The sequence below is a fragment of the Lonchura striata genome, chromosome 14 (genome assembly GCF_046129695.1).
Source record: "Lonchura striata isolate bLonStr1 chromosome 14, bLonStr1.mat, whole genome shotgun sequence".
Taxonomy (NCBI): Eukaryota; Metazoa; Chordata; class Aves; order Passeriformes; family Estrildidae; genus Lonchura; species Lonchura striata.
This window is the reverse complement of record NC_134616.1, coordinates 3,868,951-3,889,369: the sequence shown is the minus strand read 5'-3', so window position 1 is coordinate 3,889,369 and position 20,419 is coordinate 3,868,951. Positions and strand designations below refer to the sequence as shown.

Here is a 20,419-nt window from a genome sequence, read left to right as displayed (position 1 = left end):
AGAGATAAGTGTATTGCAATTTATTCTTGTGTTGCTGGCACTGAATACTGGAGCAGATTTACAAGTGGAATTTGCAGAGGGGAAAAGTTATTGTTGTCCCCATCTGTAAGGAGAACTGGTCCAATGATTTGGACTGTGTGACACAATTTAAATTCAGTTTCCCCTTCTATTGCAGATTTCCTGGGTTTCCTTAAGCAAGTCACTTTTCTTCACAGGGCAGTTCTCCATCTGTAAATTGGGAATAATGGAATTTTCCTGCAGAATGTGCAGCTGTTGCAGAGCTGGGCTCAGAGAGCTGGGGGGGCTCTGCTGCTGCAGCCTCAGGGCCACGAGGCTCTGCAAGGCAAGAGAAACTTCCAGAATTAACTCAATGAGCTGAGTTTAGAGCATCTGTGCCTAGGGCTGGAACTACCCAGGGCAGAGGAAAACGGGGAGAGGGAAACTTTCAGATGAAGACTCAGTTTTTAATTTTCATTCAGAAATCCCAACAAACTACCTTTGGCCCAATTTTTGTGGCCAGTGCCCTGATATGTGAAATTACAACTTCAAAATGTGTCCGTAAGCAAAAAATTAATGCAAAAGCATGTGTGTTTTTTGAGGAATCTAAATGTTAAATTTGTTGAAAAAGCATATGCAGAATATTAAAACTCACTTGTTAGAATCAAATGCTCGACATTTCCTCCGAAAGTCCATAAATCACACATTTAACTTCTGAAACACACCAAGTAATAGCACCCCAGCTTCACAATATTCAAAGTGAACAACTTCCACACTAAGTAGCAGTCAAATGTTATTTGAAAGAGCTGATATACAGTATATTAAATAACAAAGATGCTGACACAGCCTTGACTGTAGTAGTTCTAATTACTGCACTATGCCATGCTACATTATATCACATGGCATAATTTAGTGTATCTTTCTTTGTCAGTGTATTACTCATCATTTTACAAATTACAACTCTTTTATAGGAAGGTAATTCATACTTGGACATAGTGCTAAAATGATGGAGTGTTTTCCTTTTTTCTCAATCACTGATCTTTCAAACTTTTGCATTTAGCAGTATTAATCATGTTTATTAGCCAAGTGTTGTCATAAAGAATGGAATTTCTCTGTTACTTTCATATTCAATTAAAATGGTTTTTTGCTTGCTGCCTCTATCTGCTGCACTCCAGTAATCTATTTACTTATTCTAATTGAGATTCTTGTTCATAAATTCAAAACAAAATCAATACTGCATTTACATGTTTTTCTAAAAATCTATAATCTAAGTGACTGTGTGGGGTGTACCTGAGAGGGGAGTGATCTTAAAATACCTTTTGGCTCTAGAAATGTTCAGTCTAACATTTTTTCAGGTGTTCTGTTTTGTAAACCAGATGTATTTTGGAATTCACTAACATGGTCTATTTAACCTGATGTTCGAAAGGAATTTATTATTCTAGTGTGTAATACTGAAAAAACTTTAAAATTGCTGCAGAAGACCAGAGCGAGATTTGAGACACCAAGTGCTCAGTTTTCTAGACTTTGTGTTTGTTGTAGACAGTAATTGCTATGCATAATAGATATCTGGACAGAAATTGCTGAATATTGATGATTTCCAAGCACAGCCTGTGCCAGGCTCATTTAACCCACAAAGTGAAGGGTTTCATGTGGGGCATCCCCAGGGTCAGGCTCAGCAGTGGAGGGGGAGCTACTGAAGCTCAAAGATAACCAAGCTTGAGGATAAACTGTAGTAAATCTTGAGGGCTGAATTCCAGCTGGAATGTGGTGACACTGGAGGAAGGGAATGGCCAGATGCCTCCAGGAGTGACACAGGAGCACAGGGGTGGACTCAGATGAATGCCTGGCAGGGACTGGTGGCCTTGTGTCCTGCGATGGCAGGAGAAAGTGACTCAGCCTCTCAGATACTCCCATTCTGATAATTCTTTTAATCATGACTGATGATTGCATCCTCAGACATTTAGCTTTTCCTGTTTCCACAAAGCAATATTTTGAAAGTAGGTGATGCTGAAAGCGTCTAAAAGTTTTTTTTTGCCCAATCCTTCTTTATTAATTTATTTTTTGAAAAAATTCAGGTGCGGGTTCCAGGTGCTGTGCCTGTGCCAGGTGCTCAGCTGTGGTAAGGAGAGTTGGCTCATTGCTAACCAATTGAAATATCTCTGAATAAAGGTGCATGCCACTCATGGTTTGTTTTGCCCTGTTTTGCAGGTGGCAGTGAATCCTCCTGGGACAAAGACAAGCTGCAGTCTCCCATCACGACAGGATCCCAGCACAGCATTGGGCACCCCACGCTGTCAGGGCAGTCCAGCCTTGGGAGTGCACACCCACTCAGCCCCCTCCAGCAGAACCACCTGCTCACCAACAGTATGTACTGGGAAAAAAGAGTGCCTGGAGCCCTGCTGGGAGCTGGGCTTGCCTTTCTTCCCAGCCTCGGGGAGCGGGGAGATGGTGGGAGACATGTGGGTGACAGGAGGGTCAGGCCTTCCACTGCCAGCTGCGCTTGTGTCTCATGTCCAAGCCACCCTCTGCCATCTGTCCAAGTCCAAGTGGCTGTTCCCTCTTGGAATACTCAAATCACTCACCACTGCATTTGGGACTGTCAGTCTTTAAGTGTAATTTCCATGCATGGATTGAAAGGAAAAATAATCATAAAGTTGCTTAAAATTTTAGCTGTATGAAAAAATTCTCTTCGAGTTGGGAATGCTGACCCACCAAATAAAATATGAGAGCAAGGAATAAATGCAAGATGTCCAGTTAAAAGGTCATGCATTGAACCCAGCTATCCAAAATAACTGGAATAAAATGGCACAGGCTGGATTTGGAACTTGGAGCTCCCCAAAAAGCCATCTCTTTTCTTTCCCTTAGGAAGGGAGCAGGTGGGAAGCCATCAGTTCCACTTCTGTGCACCCAGAGAGGGAAGGAAGGGAAGGAAAAAGTGTTCCAAGAGAAATGTTTGGGATTAACATTTTAAAAATTAGTGAGGAGTAAAGTTATTCCTATAGTTGATAGTGGATGAAGAATGAAAAGCTCATTATTTATGAAATCTCGTTGCTTGTTTAAGCTCTTTAATCTCCAAGTTCTCAAAGTTAATTTTTGGTGTTAGTTTTAGGGATGAGTGACATTTCTAGCTACTTACACAATTTTTGGAGTAGTTAGTTAATTCTCCTCTGCCAGGCCCCAGACCTGAGCAAATCAGAGCTATTGAAACAACTCCTACAAAATGAGCCTGCTTTGTTTGTGGGAAAGTGTGGACCTGAGCATTTTGGATTAAGTGTCAGTAGTTAAAAACCACCAGGTCATAGGACTCAAATTCTCTGTCATTTGTCCTTTCAATTTATATTCTTGCATAATTCAATACCTGGATTTCTTTTACACACAGACATATTGTGTTCTTTGCTCTTAAGGATATTTTCCAGTGGATTTTGTAAAGGTCTATAGGCTGTTAAAGGGTTTACTGGATGTCAGACATTATGCCCAATGATTTGCAAGTGCAGGATATATTTTCCTCATAGTCCTCTGAAATGTTTGACGGATTGTGTCTTAAAACTGGTGATGTGCTGTTAAATTCTGTTTGTAGTTTGCATTTAGTTTGCATGTCAATTGGACTTTAAGTAGACATACAACTCAATGTGGCCAGATGGTGTCTGGGAGTTTTGGAACTCTATAGAGGATGAGGAAAGATTATTGGGCTGTTAAGGGAGATCTGGAGGGGAACAAAGGCTTGTGGATGCAGGCACTGGAGGGGATTGTCAGAGTGGTTTGAAGTGAAGAAAGATGTATGTGGGCATTGCTTATTGCCTATCATAATTAATATTGGCATGGATCATCATATAAAATAGAGAGTGAGTCATTAGACATCACAGTTGTTGATCATGATATGCTCATGTTTAACAGGAATAGTGTGGGAGCTGGGAAAATTGCAATTCTGCCTTTCTGGTGGGCACTGTGGTGTTTTTATATCACTGGAGTCAAATTCTGTAGGAATAACATAAGATATGTCAGTCAGTGGTATTTTTTATTGTTAATCCTGTCATACACCAAAATGGTGACTAGCCTTCTCCTTTGCAATAGGTAGGATTAAACCCAAAAGTTGAAAACTTTTTAACAAAAAACAATCTCAATGGCTTGTGGTAATGACTGGTTCTATGTTTGTGTTATTTAATACTTGCACATGAATTTTTTAATGAGGATTTCTAATCTAAATGTCATTTTGAAAAATAATAAGTAATTTTTGTCTGGCAGAATGAGTCCTGATTTTTGGGTTTTTTTCTGAAAAATTAATATTGGATGCCCAATAGTAGCTATCTTCCAGTGGTCCCTCTAAAGAACTTCTGACTGCACAATAATCTAAATAATTTTTTCAATGAATTGGTTTCTTGGTCTTTCTTTCCAGTGCAGTTATTACTAAGTACAAGAAGTAATACACATGCTGAAATGGATATTAATGAAGTATGAGAATCCAATTCTTGCTAGCAGTAACTTCACCTTTTTGGCAATGTCAGGATCTGCAAGTTGATCCAAATAAATTTCATACCTTCTTAAATTGGTTTATATCCATAGCAGAAGACAATTTAAAATGACATTTTGAAAATTAAAACCTCTGGCAACAATTTGAACCTCTCATTACATGTTGCAGTTCACAGACCTTCTGTACAATTGCTCAGTGGTGTCTGTAGTCCAAGGCACAGCCTCCTGGATTAAAAAAATAGGGTATAATAATTTAGTGTGACATTGCTGAGAAGTGGCAATGGGAAGGAGTCTTGGTAGGAGTGTATGATCAGATAAAGTTAGTAATAAATATCCATCAACATTGATATGTTGGAAAACATGCAAATTATATGCATGTTTTGTGGGGCTTTTTCCTTCTTTATTTCTCTTAACTAAAGAGATCACAGAACTGGTGCAGTGGTATATTCATTTTCTGTCTCGCCCCAGCTGTGTGCTCCTCTCCCCAGCACAAGCCAGCCTTTCCTGGGCTGCACAGACAATCATCCCCTGTGCAGCCCAAAAAATGATCAGATTTGCTGCTGTTGGGTTTGAGTGCTGGGTGCTGCAGTGGGATGTGACAATCCTCAGGGTGTCCCAGTGACGTGGATGTTTGCTGGAGCTCACCCTGGGCCGGGGCTGGCTCTGTGTGGTGGAAAAGTCTCTCCTCCATCCCGAGCTTCCAAAGAAAGGCTCAGCAGTCTCTGTTGTTGGTCTCAAGGCAGTTTATTGCAAGTTATCTCAAAGATTTTCTCCTTGGGCTGCTGTGGTTTGCTCACAGCTCAGGCAGAGGCACACACACACCCTGACATCCTCTCTGACCCCGACTGCTTCTTCTCTCCCACCCAGGGCTGCTGCTCTCTTTTATATGGGACATTATGTGTGACATGGTTATACAGTTTTTCCCAATGTCTATTACCTATATTAAATGGTGATTTTCTATCTTTTATATGGTACATTACGTGTTACATGGTTAAAGTTTTTCCCCAATGCCTATTACCTATATTAAATGGTGCTTTTCCACTCTAAACCAATCTGTGAGTGCCAACATCACCAAGAACATGGAGGTAAGGAAGGAGAAAGAGGGAGGACAGGGCAGGCCCAAATCTCTGCATCTTAAAACCTCTGACCCCCATGTACAAAACCAAAACCCCCTGTACAGCACTCAAAAATTCTTCCCTCTACTTTGTGACTACTTCTACTCTAATATCTAAACTTTTGTGATTCTTGTTCTTCCTGCAAGGTTGGTAAATCGTTCTATGGCTCAAACCCAAAATCCCAGCTGTTTCCAGCTGCCTGCCAGGGTCCCAAATGCTTCTGACCTGGGCCCGGAACCTCCAAAAATGTCAGAGGGACATTTTGAGTTCTGACAGATGTTGTGGACCCTCGGGGTGTCCCAGTGACATGGTGGATGGTGTGGGCTCTCAGGGTGTCCCAGTGACATGGTGGGTGTTGTGGACCCTCGGGGTGTCCCAGTGACGTGTCCGTGCTCTCCGCAGGGATAGACCTGCCCTTCATGATGATGCCGCACCCCCTGCTCCCCGTCAGCCTCCCCCCGGCCTCGGTGGCCATGGCCATGAACCAGATGAACCATCTCAACACCATCGCCAACATGGCCGCGGCGGCGCAGATGCACAGCCCCCTCTCCAGGGCAGGGGCCTCCGTCATCAAGGTAAGGCTTCCTCGTGGCTCCTGGAGATTTGGGTGCTTCTCTCAGGAGGAGAAGGACAAGCACGGACAGTGAGCAGTACCCACCACTGCAGCCAAGGAGTTCAGCTGCTCTGGTCTGTCAGTGAGTCTGGCATGTCATTAAAAATGGACACTGATACTACAGGCTAGACTAAGATCTCTGAAAGCTTAATAACTCTCCTAAAATGCTGTTTAAAGTAAAATTTAAGATAAAATGCTGGACGACGTGACAAGAATTCTAGTGCACTGCAAATCCAGTGCAGGTAAATAGCAAAGAAAATAATCATGAGTACCTTAGTGAGTCTGAAGAACAAAACAGGAATTCTAGCAGCGCAAAACCAGAGCAGGTACCTGAGTAAATTACTACAAGTATTTCAGTAAGTAGAGTCTTTGGTAGCCAAACCTGAACTTCCTTCCGGTTGGTTAAAACATGTTTGTATTTTGAAAGGCTTGTTGTAGTCTCTGCCAAGTAGGCTGTTGAGAAAGATTTTTGCCTGTGTGGAGAGCTGCTGTCCTGCAACACACTCAAAAATGCATTAAAACAAGAAATTTTCAAAATAGAAGTGTGTAGGATCAGTGTATGTGAGGGATTGGTATGATGGGATTCTCTAAAACAGTGTGTCCACTTTTTACTGAGCAAAAATTAAAGGTGTTAGCAGTCTGACGTATGTGTGTGTATTTGCATGCACATGTGGGTTTCTTGTTGACAAAGTAAAAGGTTGTCAGCTTTGAAAGTTCATTAGTTTAATCCATTTTTCTTTGGGTTTAAATAGATGAGTCTATAGGGCTATCTGTTTTGGAAAGTAAATGTATTCAATATTTGTGTTCATTTACACTGATGTATCCCCATCACTCTAGAATCTGACTTCTGAGTTGCTTTATTCTTACAGCTCTCACTGATTAGCTGAACTGATTTGCTCTCATATCTTTATTGTAAAACATCTTAATTTTAGTGTGTAATTTTTTTATCATTGAGAAAGTCACTGCTCCCAACACTACAGTCCAGTAGTGAGAATACATTAGTCAGAGTTGTGTTGTACTTCGTTTTGTCACAGACTGGTGCTTCAGGAGATTCTGTTTCTAAGTCAAGCAGGGAAAGGAACTCCTAGTGACCAAGCACGTGTTTATTGTTCATGTCCATGCAGCATCCTCTCAAGGGGGACAGCAAATATCACTTGTCACATCACTGCAGTAAAATTCTACATCCTTTTGTTGTTGAGGTTCTGGAGAGATTTATTTTCCTTCTGATTTGCTTTCTGACCCTAAGCATCTCCAAAATTGCCTCAGGTTGTTTCTCTTTTTTACAGAGAGTTCACTTCCAGATTAGAGCAAATTTTGTTCTTAATGCTTTTTTGTTGGATTCTAGGGAGATTGGAAAATTCAGAGGTGACATTTCCCTTTAGGATCCCTAGTTAGGATTAAGAAGTGTAAAAACTTCTCTCCATCATCAGTGTACTTGCACAATTGTTGGCTGAGTGGAGAAGACACCTCTCTCTGATGCCCAGCTGTATATTAGTTAATGCAACTCATTAAACTGTTAGAAAAATTAGTTGAAATTCCATTAATTTTAAACCTAACCTTTTCCTTAAGTGTTCAGAGACCTCTTGACAAAGCCCTAATTTAAACACAGCAGTAGAATATTTGTAGCAGCAAGTAAACTTGCAGAAGCTTTGATTGTATTCTAAATGTTACCAGTATGTCAACATGAAGATTAAATACTATATTTGTAAACAATGCCAGTCCTTTGTAATTTAAACTGCAGTTTTTGCAAGCAGCTGGGTTTCAGGGTGTTATTTAGTAGACCCTTGCTGATGTGAGTTACTTATTTACAGCAATTTTTTCCCCAACACCTGCACCAGAGGAGACACAATATCTCCACAGCAGCACGAGGTCTGGGCAGGGCTCTGGTGGGAATTATTTCCTCTCATGTTGCAGAGGAAAATGCACCAGTAGCCAACATGACAGAGGCAGAGTGGGAGTCCTTTGCTGTGTTACTCTCACCTGTCAAGTGGTGCTGCATCTTTCTCTAGTTTGGCCTGAGTGCTGGAAGTGTAGATGAATTTTATTACACTGTGAGGCTCCTTTTGTCCTTTCCTTGCCCTATGTACAATCATCCAGCACAGAATGATGACCAGTTAACATGAAACTCTTTTACAAAATGAAACGTAAAAAAAAAAAAAGAAAAGCATTGCTGCTCCTGCTGTTAGTAATACTTTTATTATAGGACATTATTTAAGTGCATTTAATAAGTACAAAATATAGCTAGTTTTCAACAGAATGCAATCCCAGCATCATGTTTTTACTTAAAATGGGAGAAATGAATGGAATATATTGAGTGTGTGTCTGTTTCCATAGTCTGATGACTAAAATACCACTTGGCCTGTTTTCTATAGGTGTGAGAATCAGCTGCTTTATAAGGTTTTGAATGAAGTCATTATGCTTTTTATATCACGTTTGCCATTTAGAAATAAGCTGTTCTACCAAGATATGCATGATCAGCAAAGTTAACATTTAGTGCTCCAGAAAGAAATGTCATAACTATGAAACTTGATTTCTGCCTGACAGGAACACCATAAATTAGGGAGGCACAATGGTCAGGCTCACAAAACCTTCTTAGCCATCTCTAACATGATGTGATGTGATTATAGCAGCACCAGCAGCACTGTGGCTGCAGGCCTGGCAGTGCCCTGTGATAAATCCAGCCTTACAGGGATTTACTGCACATCTGAAGAAGCTTGCTGGGTTTGAAACTTGGCTCAAGTGGCTCAGAAGAATCTCTGTTATTGAGGGTCTCATATGGCCAAAGCAAAATTTGACAGGGACACTGAGTTCACCACCTTCTCTTATCCCTCCTGCATCCAGTTCTTGTTATTTCTTTGTTTTCAGAGCTGTTCTTCAGCTGGGTCTGCTCTGCAATTCAGGAATGGCCTGGATGTCAAATAAGCATCAGTCTGGGGTGGAATTTGGCTAAGTACACTTGAGTTACAGTTTGGGCTAGAAAGAGGATGCTGCTCAGTGGATGCTCAAGGCCAGGTTGGGTGGAGCACTCATGGAAGGTGTCCTTGCACCTGGCAGGGCTGGAATGAGGTGATCTTTAAGGTCCTTCCATCCCAAATCAGCTTGTGAGTCTATGAATAAATGTAGCAGTTTACTGTCACACAATAATTTTGTTCCTGAAACTCCGAAAAACCTACTCAGTGGCAATATTTTCAAAAGGAAAGTTGGGATGAGCAGAAAAGTGAGAGGATTTTTCACTGAAGGTTTTGAAACATTCAGCTCCAGAGAGCATGATGTGAAGATTTTTATTTTACAGTGCACCTGTAACAAATATGATCTTACATGGCTAAAAACAGTGTTTTACACAATTCCAGCCAAAAGCAGGGAGAGGGCAGGGGAGAGGTTTGGGGTTAGGAAGGTGAAGGGAAGAGAAGGCTGGCAAGAGCCAAGTCTGGAGCTGTGACTGTCCTTGATGTGCTTGGGAACAGGCTGCTGGGAAATACTGAAATACCGGGTTAGGCTGAGCTTGAAATTCTGGGAACCAAACCCAAACCAGGGTCTTAAGATGCTCCCTTTGTGTTAGATATGCAAAGAGTACTGAGAGTAATGAGGCAAAACTTCATGCCAGAGATCTGAGACTCATCTCCCGAATTTCCCCTGCTTCTTATTTTACTTACCTAACATATTTTGCACCCTGCTTCCTCCTCTTTCTCATGTCTCACCCTCTTCCTCCTCGTGCTCCCTCCTTTTCCTTCTGGCAAACAGCCTCTTTGGAGCTGCTGAGGGATGTGCTTCTCCCGAGTAGGAGTAGTTCTGAAAATTGGTTTCCTGCTGTCCATTTTTCTTTTGTTGTCATCCCCTCATGCTTGCTTTATTCCTGCTTATCTTTCTTGCTCTCATTGAGGTCCCAGTTAGGAACAAATGGTGCTTTTGTTGAGTGCAAATGGGAAATACAGAAAAAAACCCAAAAAAAGTAATTTAAATGCTTTTAAAAGTACAGCGTTTTAATTTTCATATTTTGTAATTCCTTGAGAATTTCACCCCAATGCACTTTAGAAACTAATCTGATAAACTAAGCAAAGCATTATTTGTACAGTGGGATCTAAACATGCAGTAGAGATTCCTGAATCTCCTTCTGTTTGAGTTCTGTTTTTCTCCTGATTTTGTGGGATTGTTAAAGCATTTGTAAAGGGTGTATATGACATGATTTTAAATTCCCTGAAGAGAGTACAGATGGGCTGTGTAATTATTGCTGAGAGGTGCTATTTTTCTGTGTGCTCTACAACTCACATTCATAATATTTACCTGACAGCCAGAAAAATGTGGCCATCTCAGAATGCTCTGAAACACTTCTTCTCACAATAGAAACATTTCCCATTACAGAATTTCTAACGTCAGTAATTTCATATCTCTCTGTGCATTCAATCCATTATGAATTGTTTTCAGAATATGGCAACATTTATAAAATAAAACTTCTCTATAATGTATGTGATTTTTCATATTGTTGGATTTACTCTGTCCTGTTCCATAACAGTTTATTGCTGGATGGGATATGTTGGAGGAGTGACACGAGAAACACAGGAGTTTGTTTGCTTCTTAGAAGGTTAATTTTTGTGGCTGTATTTGAGGTGAAGGAGGAGTGTGCAGGTTTGTATCTCTTTATTCACTGATTCAGAGAAATTACTCTGCTGGGAGATGTTCAGATCCTTTCAAATTGCATTAAATACTCTTCTCATCTCCTCCTTTGGAGGGAGGCTGTCCCTCTCCCTGCAGTGCCAAGAGCACCTGGCTCCTTACCACCCTCACTGAGAGGTTTTAACCATTGAAAACTTACTTAAACTTCCAAGTAGAAAAAAAAAATTCAATCAGAAACATCTCTTTTTGCAGAGCTTGCAAGGGAAAATTGTTAGGCCAAGCACATCTAAGCTCTTAGTTCTGGCTCAGATCTTTTTAGTATTAGCTTAGTCATTTGCATTTGTCCTTAATAACTGATATGGCTCTAACAGAGATGAGGTAGAGCATTTTCATCATTAGTCCTGGGAGTGCCTTTCCTCCCTTCCATGGCAGCACAGGGTGACACAGTTCAGGAGAGGGGCACAAGTACCAAGTTTCCACCGTGAGATCCTTTCCAGCTTCAGGCACTCTTGTGCTCTCAGACTGAAAGTAAAACATCAAGATCTTAATCCAGGAGTGAAGGTTTCCATGGCTGTCCCAGTGACTGCTAATTTAAGAAATGGGGAAGAAGGCAGCTCCTGTTTGGCTGTTTCCCAACACCATCTGATTAGCTGCACTTCTCTGTTTGGCTGAGCAGCTGGCAATTAATGGATTGATAGGAAGTAGTCACAAGGTAATGGAATTAGAGAGTGAACATCTGGTATTAAAATCAGTAAATGTAGGAGTTTTTTTATGATTTCTTAAATTCTGTGAGAAAATAATTGCCAGTTGACTGCAACTGAAACAACTATATGTACACAGTGGAAAAAAAAGTGCATTTTAAATGGCAAAGTACATATTTTAGGCGAATGACTTCCCTATACACTGCAAAAGATGAATGGGATCCAGCTGGCTTTCAGACACACAGATCCTATCTTGGTTTTTAGACCAGCTGTTTACCTTGTTCATCTCCAGTACCTACAGCAATCACAGGTACTATAAGTAGCTCAGAAGACCAACAAGTCACTCCCAGTCTTTGTGTGTGCTCATTTCCAGAGCGGAATGACTCAAAATCCAAACCAAACTGCTCTTCTCTAGCCCAGAAATGGCTGTGACCATCCTAGTTCTTGTTGGCACCAGTTCAGGTGTAGCACAGCTTCTGCTTCCTGTGGCAGGGGTATTCTTTTCCTTGGAAAAGCCTAAACTGAGTAGTGCATCAGTTAAGGATTGTAAACTTGTGAGCAGCATTAAAAATATGATGGGTGTTAGGATTCAAACAGCATTAGTATCAAGTAAGGTCAATTGGAAAGAAATGCATCTTATTATTAACTAAAAAAAGGAAGTGTTAGCAATTCAATTCTTTGCTGACTGGAATTGTGAATTGTGTTAACTTTTCTTGTTCCTCTCACTTGCTGAGGATGGGATTCAGCCAGGGAGTGGGGAGCAGAGGTAGCTCAGCAGGGAATTAGAGTGTCAGATTCTGCCTGCCCATCCTGTCTTCACAGACCCCTCCAGGGAGTCTGGCTCTGGTTTCTAGAATTCTTATTTTATTTCTGTGTAGTCCATTTTGAGAATATGAATGGAGGAGATATGGCAACCACTGGGAGGTTGAGGTGTGGCATAATGAAGATCCCAGTGTGCAAGTTAATGATGGGATTTTTTTCTGCCAAAGCCCATGAACTCTTGTTTTTCCATCATGGTTAACATCAGCTTGAAGTCTTTCTTACAGCTCTCGAAAACTCAAATCTAAGCCTAAACCAAATAGAATCTCCATTTTACCTTCCTTTCCATTTCATTAGATAGGGTGAATTCCAGCCACTGCAGGGCCCTGTAGAGTAGAGCAGCAGCACCTCAATTAAATATGAAATAGAAAGATAAATGTGTGAATAAAACATTGAAGACTCAGACAAACTTTCAAAACCTGCTTGTCAGCAGTGAAATGCCACTAAATCCTCTAGGAACTCATTAATAGATTAACATTTGGAAGAGTAATTACAACTAAATTACAACTAAGAATAAAGAAAAATAAAATGGAAAATCCAGCAGCATCATTTCTCCAAACTCTTGGCATAAAAGGAAGATCAATACTATAAAAAAAGGAGAGGTAAGGAATTAAGGTCAAGATGATTATGTCAAAAATAGGTAAGCTGTTCATATATATTTCAAATAAAACTACTGTATAGTATTTGCTATTATTGGTGTGGACTACTCCCTCACAGGGATATTGAGCTGAAATCAAGGATCTGTCTGGAAATTGGGTGAGTTCATGACTTCAGTGCCATTAAGCTAAATCACAACTAAAATCAACAATGTCAAGCTTTGTAGTTGCATTTTCTGAGGCAGAGAAGGACACTGATTTTTAGTGAGACAAATATATTACCCTTCAAGAGGATTAAATACTGGAAAAGTCCTTTTTGAGAATTTATGTTACAGCTCTGTAAAGGAAGGAGAAAAGATGAGATAAAGTAGGTGCTGTAGGTAGATAAATAGGTGAGATATTGAGAAATATTTTCATTTTTCATAAAATTCTCACAATCTGTAGAACCCTTATGTATAATTCATTCAATTATAACCTAGAATATTAGTCTTGCAAATTTATGAATAAGAATAAATATAAATGGGGAAAATATTACTTTATTTAGGAATAATTCTTTATTACTGTGAGTTTACCTAGTGTGTGACCAGGCTGCCCTGCAGGGTGTAGGGGAACAGAGCCATTTTCAAGAGGAAAAAAATTATGAAAATTAACAAGGTTGTAAAATGCATAGATGACAAATCAAATGAAGTCATCAGTGTGTAAAACAAAATGTTAAGATTTTAGATTTGCAATTTTCCTATTTAAATGCCCTCATTGATTTGTTACAAATACTGTTAACCCTGTGTTTGGAAAATGGTGAGGACATTATCACTTGTGTTCTCATTTGTAATAAAATAGATTAACTTGCTGTGAAATTTTAACTAGGCTGAGACACAACAGTAGCTACCTAATGAACCAGAGCACATTGCTGCTAAGTAGCTAAATAGATGCATACTGATTACAGGACTGAAAAATGGATCTGTTTACCAGCAAAAGAAGAGTCTGCTATAGCATTATTCATTATAGGAGGGGAAAATCAGTATATTTCCACATAAACATTTAGAAATTGACAATTTCTTGATGCATATGCAGCCTCACAATGTGAACCTCCACCCTCATTTGGAGCATATCTGATACAGAGGGAATTTCAGCTCCTTTTTGCTTACAGGGAAAGCTCTGCATTCCCTGTGCCTGTACACTGTGTAACTGGTAAGATATTAGATCAACTAATAGTCAACTAATTCTCTTAGAAAGTGACTCACTGTGTGATTAAGAAGGACATTATTATTTGACACTTCTACTTCTGCCTGAAGATTTCAAACCCAGACCCTGAGTCTGAAGGCAAATTACTCCAAGCAGAGATTATTTCACAGTGAGAGACAATGGGAAATGCAGTTACCAGAAGGAGCTGGAATACTTTGCTTTTCCAAATCATCAGCTTTTGAATTACTCAAATAACTCCCATTTAAGATGACATATATGGCTGTTTGTGTGATATCTAAGTGTTAATTCCTAGTCATATTTGTTCATAGGGTTTTTTGCAGAACAGTTGGCATGTCCTCTCCTTGGCTATTCATTTTCATGGTTGCAGTAGACAATGAAATTTACTTAAACTATGCACTCTTCTGTAAAATTAATCATTTCAAAATGATATCTTAATTGTAAATTGAGTGCTCTTTGTGGTTAAAAGAGAGGAAATAGTGCCAAAGAGGACTGTTAAAACTGAAATCCATGCAAATGAAATTGCAGTCAAATTTGTAACCTGTTAGCAGGAACCTATTTGGAAGCTATTATTTGCACAAAAGTAAAAAACACACAGGATTTATCCACTCAGGATTTCATATGTATGGTTTGTTATTTAGGACAGTACTTTCTGGGGTAAGAATGTGATTTTAAAAGCAACTCAGTAAGAGCACATCCACAAAGTCCCAGCTCCCTTCTACTCATCCGTTCATCTCTGCAGCCTCCAAACCCTCTCTTTTGGAGGCCAAAAGGAAGAAAACACAGGAGACTTTAAGATTAGTGACTTGGACCTTTTTTTCCTCCCACAGAATTTGAAAAATCATTTGGATAAAACAGTTCAGTTTTCAAAATTATAAAAACATGTGACTCAATATAATAGACTCATATCTGTTAAATATAAGCATTAAAAGTCTCCCGTTCAGATCTGTTAGTTACTGTACATTCATTAAATAACAGATAATTAGTGAAACTGATCCATTGAGGATTAACAGCTATGTAATAGATACACATCTGTTACATGGTTTTGGGGCTGGCTTGTTATTTAATGTACAATAACAATCCTATTAAAACCAGGTCCGGTGCCACGTTCTCAGCTGGTGTGGTTGGAGTAGGGAAATGTCATCCCATGCTCTGAGGAGGATCCAATCTCCTGTTTCCTTTGCACAACTCTCAGAAGTACCTGAAAATACAAAGATGAGTGTGGCTTGGAGGGATGGTTTTAATGGGTAACAGAATATTCTTGTTGATCCAGCTGGCAGTGTAATTAATGAATTGCCCTGATACATCCAAACAGCAGCTTTTGTTTCAGGAATTTATAATGGAGAAAATTCTAGGAACCACCGTGTGCTTCTTAAATCTGCATTACTGATTCGGGCTTCCACCTTGATAACTGCATAAAAACTTCAGATGCTACTGAGTTTATTTTACAGAGCGCACAGTAAATTGCTACCAAGGAGCCAGATTGACTATTCCTAATGAAACATCTTCGGAATAGATTAGAAAGGAGGAAAGATTGCAAAATTCCTTTGAGACAACTTTCCCAGATGAACTGTAATTGTGATTTTTAGTGAGCTGGAGGCAAGAGAATATCTTTTTTTAAAAAAAAGGAAGTTAGATTCCAGTTCTGAGTTTGCACAGGAAGCAGCTGATTGCCAGGAATGAGGGCAACTCTAGAGTTTCAGTTTCTGTAGTTCTGTAAATTCAACATTTTTTCTCATTGATGTCTCCCCCTTGGAATTACAACTTCAAGGACTTGCATAGATGTTTTAAAACAGAGGAGGCACTTTAGAAGAAAAATACTTTGGAGTAGCTCAGGCCCTGATTGTCCCTTTTGGAAGATTCTAATTTTCTATTGGTTCTGGGAATAGGAATGAAGGGCACTGAATTTTTTAATTAAAAGAGTGTGTGTGTGAAAACAATGGGTTGAAAGTATCTCAAGTGGTCTCACAATCTCTTGTCTTAAGGATGAATTTTTACTTATGCCTTGTTTGTCTGACCTGCTCCTAAAGACTTTTACTGATGGCATCTTCAGGCAATTTGCAAGTATAGATACACAGAAATACAGAATTTAATTTTGCCTCTTTTTTGTTATTTTTTACATTTTTTCCCTCCTTAACTCAAGTGCTATATATATTTAAATTTGAGGTTAGTATCAAAGTTTCTTGTGCAAATATAAATGTGACTTTTTGCAAGAAGACTCTTGTTTTGGTTACCACTGGTGCTTTTCATGCAAGAGGGAAGTTCTTACCAGAGCCACGGCATTTATCCTTTATTCAGGTGCTACCCTGAGAAGATACTGATGTAATTTATTCAGGTACAAATTCTAGTTACAAATTCACAAGTACAGGTTCTGATTACAAATTTGACTGCATTTAGTGACAGTTCAGTCCAACTTTGAATTGTTTATTTGAAATGTGACTCATATATGGCAGTCTTACTACCTGTAGATTAAAAGTAGTTTGTGAAAGCAACATGAAAGAATATTCTATATGTTCCTACGTGTGAAAAACTTAGAACATAAAAAGTTGCCAACAAGAAAAAGGTGGCAAATGATCAGCTAAGCTCAGACCTGTTGCTTGTAGAAGCCTGTGTTGGTTTTGGCTGTAGATGACTCCACTGCTCGTAGACACGAGTTCTGTTCTCTGTTTACCTCAGAAACACCATTTGTTGCCATTACTTTTACGCCAGCCTCACTTTTTTAGTTTGCACCTCGGCGAAGCCCGCGGATGAGAGGGCCCAGCCTTGCTTTCTTCTGTTCGCAGGAGAGGATCCAGGACAGCCCTTCGCCGGCGCCGTCCCTGGAGGACAGCCAGCGGCCCGGCAGCCACGCGTCCTCCCACCCCAGCAGCAGCGTGTCCAGCTCCCCGTCCCAGCTGGACAACACCCCCGACAGGATCGGTCAGTGCCGCTCGCTCCCCGCGACCCCTCTCTGCTGGGAACGCCAGGGGTGACGCCAGGGGTGACGCCAGGGGTGACACCAGGGGTGACGCCAGGGGTGACACCAGGCGTGACACCAAGGGTGACGCCAGGGGTGACGCCAGGGGTGACGCCAGGGGTGACACCAGGGGTGACACCAGGCGTGATGCCAGGGGTGACACCAGGCGTGACGCCAGGGGTGACACCAGGGGTGACACCAGGGGTGACACCAGGCGTGACGCCAGGGGTGACACCAGGGGTGACACCAGGGGTGACACCAGGGGTGACACCAGGGGTGACACCAGGCGTGACGCCAGGGGTGACTCCAGGCGTGACGCCAGGGGTGACGCCAGGGGTGACACCAGGGGTGACGCCAGGGGTGACACCAGGCGTGACGCCAGGGGTGACACCAGGGGTGACGCCAGGGGTGACGCCAGGGGTGACACCAGGGGTGACACCAGGCGTGACGCCAGGGGTGACACCAGGGGTGACACCAGGCGTGACACCAGGCTCCTCACAGAGCAGGAGCGCTGGGCAGGACAGAACACACGTCCAACCAATGTGGTTGATGCAACGTTCTCCTATTATTAGTGAGAAGATGGCAGTTTATGTGCACTTCCACATAGTTTACGGTTTACAAAGGCACTCTCGTTGGCAAGCCCACATTGTTTACCTTTGCCTTAAGGTGGTCAGGCTTTTCACACTGCAGCTCTACCCTAATTCACACTCAGATCGCTCATTACTTTGTAGTCAATTTAACATAATTTCTAACTGCGCCACAACTGAATTCTTACTGCATCAAAGGCTCCGAGGCCCCACCAAGGCCAAGTCTGAGGGGTGGCTCAATTCTCACTCCAGACATAAATCCTGCCCTCTCTCTCTCAGAAATCCTGCAAGAGTGGGGAAGCGCTCGCTTGTTATGAAATAGCGCGTTAGGTTCACCCCGGTGGGTTTTTCATTAAGTTCATTTCTCTGCACAGCCCAGCCCCTCCTCTAGAGTTCTCCCTGTGCCAGTATTCCCTGCACAGAGGGATCGCCTCAAACCCTTCCCTGGTCCAGCCATCCCCCTCGGCGTGCTCGGGTAGGGAAGTGCTGCTCAAGGCACCTGCCGTTGAAAAACAGCAAGGTATCTTTTTCCTCACATGTGTGTGAGGAAAGTCACAGATTATATGATGACTTTTTTTTGTTCCAAAAACCTCCTTGTGCCCACACATTCCTTCATCACCCCAAAGCTGAGGCCTTTCTGGCTTTTTTGGTCTCTCCACCCCAGCTTTCACAGCCTGTGCACTATCGATTAAAATGCTAATTCTGTCTAGAGGAAGTTTAGATCCTATTCTTGGTGCTTCCAAGAGGGATCTAGGGCAAGTCAATTAGCATCTCCTCACGTCAGTGTGTGTCAACACTGCTGTCTCCTCATGGCCTGGAGCCCGTGCAGGCTTTGCTGAGCCAGATTTAAACCACAAAAGCCATGCACTCCGGGTGAGTCACTGGAGAATTCCCTGCCATGCGCAACCTACTCCTGGAATTTTGCAGTTCTGACCCTGGTCCTTGCAGCAACACCACAGCACTGCCCAGCACAGTGGATAGAACCCGGATTCTTTGCCCAAAACTGTGCAAACACAGGGCAGAGATTCCCCTCATCTTTTTCCTGTGTGAAATAAGTCTGGAAATACACAGGACAAGAAACTTTTCCTGTAGCAGCAGTGAAAAGAACTGTTGATGTCTCTATGTAGAGATCTAATGTAAAAATATGCATAAATAATTTTCATTTTTCATGACTTTTGCTTTTGAAATGGTAAAAAAAAGCTCTCCCTAAAACATAGTGATGAAGTTTGTAACAAGTGTCCTCCCTGGAATAACTGTGAAGTCTGTCATTGGTGGATTGTGGCAAAGGAAATGATTTAATCAAATAAGAACAAGGAAAGAGGCATCCTGAAGTCATAAACTGCACAGGTCTCACTGAGCTTGCAGGTGTTAAGTAAAGAATTTCCTTCAGCACTGAAATGTTGGAGGGTGTTTTGCTGTCACCAGTCAGTTTGGGTTATGATCTGGCAATCTGTGGTTTTCATTAAGCTTACTGCTTTATAGATAATTACTAATACTTAAATCCTTAAATGTATTTTTCCCCAAAATGGTTTTTGTGAAGTACTTTTCCCATTACTTAATAATTTTGAACTTTTCATAAGAAATTACATTTATCTCAGTAGTAATTTGTGTTCTGTCTTGGTAGCCTTGTCTAATAAACTTGAGCAGATTAGCTTTTACTGCCTATTTTATTTGGCTATAAGAGTTAAAATACCAAAATATCAACCAAGAGTAAATATAATTTAATATTTTCTTTTCTTTTAAATTTTTTTTACCGACAGTGTTATATAACTGTGCCCTATGATTTTTTTTTTTTAGCCATGCTGACCAACAGCAGGGAAGGAGAACTCATTGACCAAGAAACTGGGACCAGCCTAAAAAAAATACAAAAGGAGAAAGGTAAAACCACAGACTGTTTTCATCTCAGGCATTTAATTGCACTTATTATGTGTTTTATTCCTTTTTCTCATGTTCTGCATATGTAATGACATTATATTACTAATTTAAGAGAACTAAGTGCTTAATTGCAATGAATAATGTATCCGGTGAACTCACATGGAAGTGTAAGCAATGAGAACTTTGCTTCTCTCTGTTTATATAGCATGAAGGTAATATTTTGCAGATCTTTTGGCTCAATTATTTATGAAGTTCCAAGCAAATATTTGATCAGTCATGTGGTATTGTTTGTTTGCCTTCAGGGGACGTGTGTACAGACTGCTCTGATGCTGTGGGTGAACAATTTCATTTCATATTGTCTCACCAGTGAGGGGCAGCAAGGGAAGAGGTGATGTTTGGCTTGGGGGGGACTCTCCTGTAGGCAGGGAAGGGCTTCCATTGCTGGGCTCTCCTTGTGGAGATACTCAGGGATTTATTCTGGGAAAATACTGCAAAGAGATGTTGAGGAGAATAGTGAAGTTTTAGAGGGAAAAATATGTGAAGGGAAAGAAGGAGGAGACAACATAAGCTAAATATACTTGTAAGTCTACTGAGAATATTCATATTTATCATCATAAATGAAAGCACAAACTGATTTTTATTTTGCTTGAGGTGATTTTCATGCATTTTCAGAGAAAACGAAAAGGCAGGCATAGACAATTTTATGCGCGACTCAGAAGAGAATTTGGAGCCAGTGGTTCCAGAGTTATATGAAATAATTTGAGCAGTGTCAGGGTTTTGTACAATCCTTAGAGGTCGACTAATCCAGTCATGGGTAGGAAGAGCCTGAAACTTCCTCCTTCCTCTGTTCTCAACTCTCCTTGAAGACAGAAGCTGTTTTCT

At 41.0% G+C, this 20,419-nt stretch overlaps 1 protein-coding gene across 2 annotated transcripts in view; it reads left to right on the top strand.

Moving 5' to 3' along the window:
• The window catches only part of DACH2 (dachshund family transcription factor 2), a 247,537-nt gene that overhangs the window by 184,605 nt on the left and 42,513 nt on the right, over nt 1–20,419 (top strand). For both annotated transcript variants that reach the window (XM_021531418.3, XM_021531417.3), the window contains exons 4-7: nt 2,206–2,361; nt 5,982–6,154; nt 16,903–17,038; nt 19,460–19,540. In XM_021531418.3, the coding sequence (XP_021387093.1) occupies nt 2,206–2,361; nt 5,982–6,154; nt 16,903–17,038; nt 19,460–19,540 (546 nt within the window). The remainder of the gene's footprint in view (nt 1–2,205; nt 2,362–5,981; nt 6,155–16,902; nt 17,039–19,459; nt 19,541–20,419) is intronic.